The following is a 7,610-nucleotide window of genomic DNA, read 5'->3' as shown; positions in this document are numbered from 1 at the left end:
TTTTTGTCGATCATTCGTATAGTACAAGTACTTCACTCGTACACTTTGTGTAAAAAGTTTACGAGTGTAGTACTTGTACTACGTATGATCGACAAAAACCACTAGTCCGGGGTTAGCAATAACAATTTGGCATGTGTGAAAAGGAAAAAAAATAGGACGGGGTTAAGGATAGTACGGGGTTAGCGATAGTCCGGGGCTAAGAAAATCCTGTGTAAAAAGGGTATTGCAGGGCCAAATAATCCCGTACTAAAGGTGGGGTTAGCCCACTTCGCAAAAATGCTGTGTAAAAAGAAAGTGGGCTAAGCTTAACCCCGTACTATAGGTGGGGCTAAATGGAAATTTAGCCCCACCTTAAGTATGGGGTAAAGGAAATTTTAGCCTGTGTAAAAAGGTATAAGGGATCTCAAATTAAAAACAGCCATAACTTTCTTACTGCTTGTCCGATTTCTTCCACCATCCTGTCTTATAATTCTTTTTTTTTTCCATTCCAAAACAACATTTTTATGACCAAGGCTGGATTCCCCTTTAAAGGTTTTATTATCACATCTATCTCCATCCCTTACATTGCCCACAATCATTAACTTTTTTTGTATACCTATATCCCTTTATTATCCTATCTGTGTCATAATCATTACCCACGTCATGATACCATTATGAAGGGCATAAGAATCAGATATTGTAATAGTCATGATAGTTGTCATGGTTACCGTACCGACTTAATGCTACATCCATCATGAATGGGATGGATCGCAAAGAAATGGACGATTAACGACGGAAAATCTGCACGCTAAGCCAAACATAAAACCTAACTTACAAAACTAAATAAACCCTAATACTTATTATTCTGAACTAAAAAATATCTCCGACATAACGAGTCTGATGCTGTGAGGTGAAACCGTCAGCAATGCGTCTGATGCGGAGCTATAATCGCAAGACAAAATATGCAGTTTCCACCTAGATTATGGCATCCCTGCATGCATATGGAAACGGTCATCTCCCCGCCCCTCCCATTTTTTTCATGAAGAAGTTACATATCTCGAATCCGCCCCCCCCCCCCCCCCGATGAGCCCAATATATCCAATCCTCATGGTCTATACTCAGCTAGGTTTGGTCCACTTTCCATTTGGTCCCCTTCCATTACCCTAGCTCTTCGCCATTCATCCCATTCAGTGCCGTGCAGATGGGAGTCTCAGGGCGTTTGCAATCCAAATTTTTCACTACCCCCCCCCTAAAACAAAGAGAAATGAAAGAGAAGGGTGATATTATGTTTTTTGTCTCACCTGCAGAGCAGAGTAAGACTATAGGCGTCGCCTTCCCGACGGCGGCGCGCCGCACAGTGGGCCAGAAGGAGTTGAAAGAGCGCCAAAATTATATTCCGTGTTATATTTTTTACTTAAACATGGTGATTAAAGGTAATTTTGGGCGTAGAATCGACTGAACATAATTTAAAGTCGAAATGACGTCACTTTGATTACTTAAAACCCCTCTGTGAAAAGACAAATTACGCTAAACAATATATGCATTATCAACCTTTATTTTGTTTGCATTATGAGAGGAATTCATGTAATTTAATGGAATGGAAGGGGAATCGTCCTCGCCGTGCAAAAATGAAAGGCAATGTACACCCCCACACGGTGCGCTGTGCACAATGACTGCACAGTATAAAAATGACCGTTTTTGAACAGGTTTTGGGGGTGTTTAAATTTAAAGTTGAAATGACGTCACTTTGATTACTTAAAACCCCTCTGTGAAAAGACAAATTACGCTAAACAATATATGCATTATCAACCTTTATTTTGTTTGCATTATGACAGGAATTCATGTAATTTAATGGAATGGAAGGGGAATCGTCCTCGCCGTGCAAAAATGAAAGGCAATGTACACCCCCACACGGTGCGCTGTGCACAATGACTGCACAGTATAAAAATGACCGTTTTTGAACAGGTTTTGGGGGTGTTGTGTCAAGTAAATTCGGCTCCAATATGAAAACGGGCAGCTAAATTTAGAATCTGGCAAAATGATGATAGATTTAAACGGAAATCCAAACGTCTCTAATGTAAATGCAAAAAAACATAGATTATCAGCCTATTTAGAGGAATAATTATCATATAAACCTGAAATGTGTCTTTTATCTACTTTGAACCCTTTCACACACAAGAAATAATATATAATTAGGTGGGTGCCATTTCAGATTCAGACATGAAAAAAAATTCCTGTGAAATGGCTTGTTTTTCCGCATACATTCGTAATTCCGAAGCTTCGTAATTCCGAAGGTTCGGTTATTCCGAAGGTTCGTATTTCCGAAGGTTCGTAATTCCGAAGGTTCGTCAATCCGATTAACGAACCTTATTTAGTTTTCGGATTAACGAACCTTATTTCGTTTTCGGATTAACGAACCTTCGGAAAAACGTACCTTATTTCGTTTTCGGATTAACGAACCTTCGGAACAACGAACCTTATTTCGTTTTCGGATTAACGAACCTTCAGAACAACGAACCTTATTTCGTTTTCGGATTAACGAACCTTCGGAACAACGAACCTTATTTCGTTTTCGGATTATCGAACCTTCGGAACAACGAACCTTATTTCGTTTTCGGATTATCGAACCTTCGGAATAACGAACCGTCGGAATAACGCCACAAATGTTCGGATTAACGAACCCTTTTTCGTTTTCGGATTAACGAACATCGAGGTATAGGCAATTTACGTGTTTCGGAATTACGAACCTTCGGAATAAAGAACTTTCGGAATTACGAAGTGTAACCTGTTTTTCAACTAAATGTCATTTGGGGTCAATGAACTTTGACTTGGGAATCAACGTCAAAATCTTTTTGAAATTTCGTCATAACTTCAAAAGTATACGGACATGGGCGTCGATCACGGGGGATGGGGGATATATCCCCCACAAGATTTCAAGTGGGGGTGGCCTGTATTATCATCCCCCTAATAATTGAGGGTAGAAAATTATATTACTGTTGATGAAAAAATGAAAAGTTTGATCATGATGATTATAGTATGCCATCAATCAGTTTGTTTCCCTCGCAATTTGTGTATATTGGTATCAAATAAAACATTCTTTTCCAGGACTTTTAAACAGGTGGGTGGAGGTTCAAGAGGAAAAGAATGAAATTTTTATGTATATGATATTTTTTAACACATGACATAAAAGGACCCCGACGAAAAACAACTTTTGTTGATAGGGTGTTCCATCCCACCAGAGGTGAATAAAATAATTTTAATAAATCAGTTCAACAGGGTGCACTAAACGGGAGTAAAGGGTGGCAAGATAAACGGGGAAAATCCAATGGACGTAAATCCCAGAGTGGTAGATCTTGAAAAAGTACAAATAACTTTTCTCAGATTTACCCCCTTCCCACATCCAAGTGCATGATGTTTGTCCCATTTAATCTACAACCCTTTTGAATATCACTTCATTTTTGTTATGTAAAATAAGTAAATCGCCAAGGCATCGCTGTCGTAAAAAGTTATTGTAACCAAATTCCAATGCGCGAAATTTAACAAGCAACCAAGAAATTATCCTGATTATATCGCGGACATATCCGAGGCTAAAAATGGATGCAAAGCGCAAAAATTATTCCAAAATAAACTTCTTTCAAGCAACCCCAAGCAAGAAAGCAGAAAAGGAAATGAGAAAGGAATCTGAAACTCCGCTGCAAGAAAAAAAAAACAGCTGGTATAAGTGAATTAGAATCGTTTTTCTTTTATGCACTTGTAAAGCATTTAAAACGTGTTAAAATCCAGGGTATGAATTATAAGGAATGACGTAGCCTGGATTTCTTCAACTTTTATTAGTACAAGCTTTCGGCCATTTAGTTCGACCATCTTCAGGTATCTTCAAGTTTTACTGTAAGTGCTTAATACCATGGTCACATTTGTTCTACGGCGGCCGTACGGCGAGTCGAAAACAGCCGTTTTTAACATTTTTGTCCAACTACATGAAGGTGATTTGAATCGAAATTGATAAAACGGCTGTTTTCGACTCGCCGTACGGCCGCCGTAGAGCAATTGTGACCAGGGTATTACCAGGTGGGTGATATGTGGGTGTGTGTGTATATCAGTGAATGTGAAGGTGGCTTTGCAGTGAATCGCAGAATAATCATCTTAAGAGAATCTTTTTTTTCACCCCCCCCCCCTCTCTCTGTGTTTTATTCTATACAGTGCGTATAAAAAACGGGACAGATTTGAAAAGTTTATACATTTTTTGTTTCAAATTATGATCTCTATATTTTGGTGTCAGTAGATTCTCTTGGGTCTTATCCTTAAAATGTTATTTAAAAAAAAAAGCTTCGTTCATGCTTGAGCGAACACGGAATGTTTTGGTCTGGGGTTAAAAGGAGGCTTGCGCCAAAATGGCATCAAATGATATATATGTTGGTCGGACATCTTGCTAATCAGCAGGCTTCCTCTTAACCTTTTCATTATATTTGCCATAATTTTCCGATTATGCGGTCAAAATTTATTTCCAAATCTACTTATTTGCTTGAATATTTCTGTTCCTTTTTAATATGTTCTCTTTTAGGTTTGAATATTCCTTCTTTAGGCAAGAACAATTTTTTTAAACCGAAGTTAGGGAGAGCGTGTTTTTTTTAAAGTCCTTTTATTGTGTGCTATCAGTATGCCTTTGAACAGTGGCATACAGATGGCTGGGGGCTCGGGGTGCTCCCCCCAATTAAAAAAATCATGACCATGAAAAAAAGGTGGAAAGAAAAATAACAGAAAACATAGAAGGTGAAATATGGTATCATATTCTGAATATTATGTCAAGATCAGAAAAAAATAATGAAAAAGTGGACATTTTTGTCTGCTCGTTTCACAACTTTTTGATACATTTTACCCGATCTGCCAAATCTTGCTCCTTAAAAATTGACTCAATACAACATTGCCATTGAAAGACATGAATCCTTTCCTGTTTGTCATGTCAAGCACATAATTAAACTTGGTGAAGGATTCAATAACCCTTGAAAATAGGATTCATGTCTTTTATAGGTACCATAACATAATTTGTTTCACATAATAAAAAGATTTGAATAATTATAAATCTCCCAATTAATAATGCAAATCTTCTTGCTTGGGTTGACAAAAAGTCTTTTCGTACTTATGAAGGAAAATACAAAGGTAAAAGAAGTTTGAATGAACAACACAATAATTGAGGTAAATACATAAATTTATAAATTAAATTTGATAGCATTATTCGAAAATTATGGCCAAGAAAATGAAAAGAGAAAGAGAAAATCTGCTGATTAGCCAAAAGACTAATCATTAAATTTTTCATTTCTGGCATTTTGGCGCAAGCCTCTTTTTGAGCCCCCGACAAAAAAGTCCCTTGTTCGCTCAAGCATGAACAAAATTTATTTTTTAAATGGCATTTCAAAGATAAGATCTCAGATCATCTATTTACATCGAAATATAGATATAATATTTTGAAACAAATTTTTTAAAGACTATTCAAAACTGTCCGTTTTTTATACGCACTGTATAGATGTTTTTCATGCAAGTGAAAAAAATCACGTTAAAGAATATCTTACCGCTCGTTAAAACAACGAACTCAACTTAACCTTTTCTTTTTTACGCTTGTATGTCTCATGCCGCGCGCATAATTATGCTCCGGGTATATCAGCGTTGGTTATGAAATAATGAGGCTCAGTCTCATTCGGATTCTCCCGAAGAGCAATTAAAAAAGGCAACAGATCTGCGTTCTTAAGGCCTACTTTGTTGATATGATGTTTTGAAGCAGTTTAAAGTCTGTGTTCAGGGTTTTTTTATATTAAAAGCAAGTGGTGTAACGGTCATTCCTAGCATCTAGTTTGTCGGCGTACATTCAAATCCCGTTGACTCATGAGATGGAGCCTTACATGGGCGTCTTGGTGACCTTCTACGTGGTGCTGATGGTGGTTGGAATACCTGGTAACATCCTCATCGTGCTCGTGACCGCAAATCGCACCACCAAGAAGAGCGTCCACGTCCTCATCATCGCTCTCGCCATCGCCGACCTCCTCGCGTGCTGTCTCTTACCATTCGGTATTCACTTCTGGTTAACGTTCAACGACCAGCAGTCCCCCGTTTTGTGCAAAATCCACATCTTCACCAACTTCATTAGCGTCTTTACCTCCATGTTCATCTCGAACGCCGTGGCCTTTGATCGCTACTTCGCGGTGTGTTACCCTCTAAAGACTTTTATCGATCTTCATCGGTCCTTTAAGATATGTGTAGCATGCTTCTTTATTGCATTTATCTGCAGCGTGCCTTCCGTCTTTGTGTTTGGAATCCGTCGCCATGGGCCATCGGTGTCTCACTGCACGGTAACGGCTAATCAGTGGCTTATAGAAGGTATCTACGGCATCATTGTCTTTGCCTTTCTCCTGTCCGCCGCTGTCCTGACCACCTTGTACCTGCAGATGTGCGTTATACTTCGGCGCCGCGTCCGTTCCCGGGCCCGTGTGGCACCAGCACCTAGATGTAAGCCCTCTCCTGATGTAGCGCCGCCGAAGAATGATCATTGTATCCCGACGATATCGCACAAAGTTTCCGCGGGAGACAGTTCAACCTACAGATCCAGTGAGGCCGTTCTGGTTTCAGGGTCCTCTTCCGCGCGACCTCCTCGTGATGTCAACCTTGCCGTCCCGAGAATACACACCCCATCCCTTCGGTCTTTCCCTGAGGAAACGGCCCGACCGGCAAACAACAATGTCGTTGCCGTGGCGGATGCGATGAGGAACAAGACGACGAAAATGCTGATCCTGTCGACGGCTGTCTTCATCGTGTCTTGGTTGCCGAACATCATCATCAAAGCCATCCCTTCGGCGCAATATCAACAACTCTCGCAGGTCCATCCCGCTCTGCTGATAACAATCCGCTGTTTCGAATACCTCTTTCTCATCAACCACGCCGTCAATCCTTTCGTTTATAGTTTGGTCAACAAGCGATTCAGAGGGCTTTGCGTGGATTATATCAAGAAACTTCGAAGGAAATTCACTAATAACAGTGGCTGAGAAGAGTTGAAGCACTACTGGAAACCTACCTTTTTTTTACGTATGATGAACCTTTGGGTTTGCTACCCCCCCCCCCCCTTGGCATACATCTTGTTCGTTTGTTTGTTTTTACAAATGCGTTCAAATTAATACAATATTTAACATCGAATTTATTTCCAAATACAACATATGAAAATAATCCATGATACAAAAAATATCGTTATAATACATAATGAATCCAAAAGAACGATGGGAGCATAAATTTCACTTTTTAATAACAAAATTAATAATAATTAATGAACGCAGGAGACCGCCATCGTGAGCGGTTGGGCTCTAAAGTGATGGCGGCCTCAAATCATCTGCCTTTGTAAAGAGCTAGGTATATTGTCATGAAATTACCGAAATCGTGTTATGTGGTAGTCAGATGTAATAGTAGGCTGAGCATTATAATTGGGGAGTCCGTGTCTGTATTTCATGTATCAAACCGACCTTTCAGACGGTAAAAATAATCGTAATTAGAATGATGATTCCCGTGAGAAATATATGGCTAATGACGATTCTTTTAGCACGTTTGAAACCAAATTAGAATCACGAACGATAATCACAATTCTACTCGAGGGT

General features: G+C 39.4%; 1 protein-coding gene across 1 annotated transcript; it reads left to right on the top strand.

Annotated features, from left to right (window-relative positions):
• Positions 1-5,647: 5,647 nt before the first annotated feature.
• Positions 5,648-7,610, top strand: LOC121427709 (cholecystokinin receptor type A-like). Its single transcript, XM_041624237.1, has one exon. It carries the CDS (start codon positions 5,862-5,864, stop codon positions 7,008-7,010), a length of 1,149 nt encoding a protein of 382 aa, XP_041480171.1. The 5' UTR covers positions 5,648-5,861; the 3' UTR covers positions 7,011-7,610.

This window comes from Lytechinus variegatus, chromosome 14, assembly GCF_018143015.1.
Source record: "Lytechinus variegatus isolate NC3 chromosome 14, Lvar_3.0, whole genome shotgun sequence".
Taxonomy (NCBI): Eukaryota; Metazoa; Echinodermata; class Echinoidea; order Temnopleuroida; family Toxopneustidae; genus Lytechinus; species Lytechinus variegatus.
This window is presented reverse-complemented; position numbering and strand designations above follow the sequence as displayed.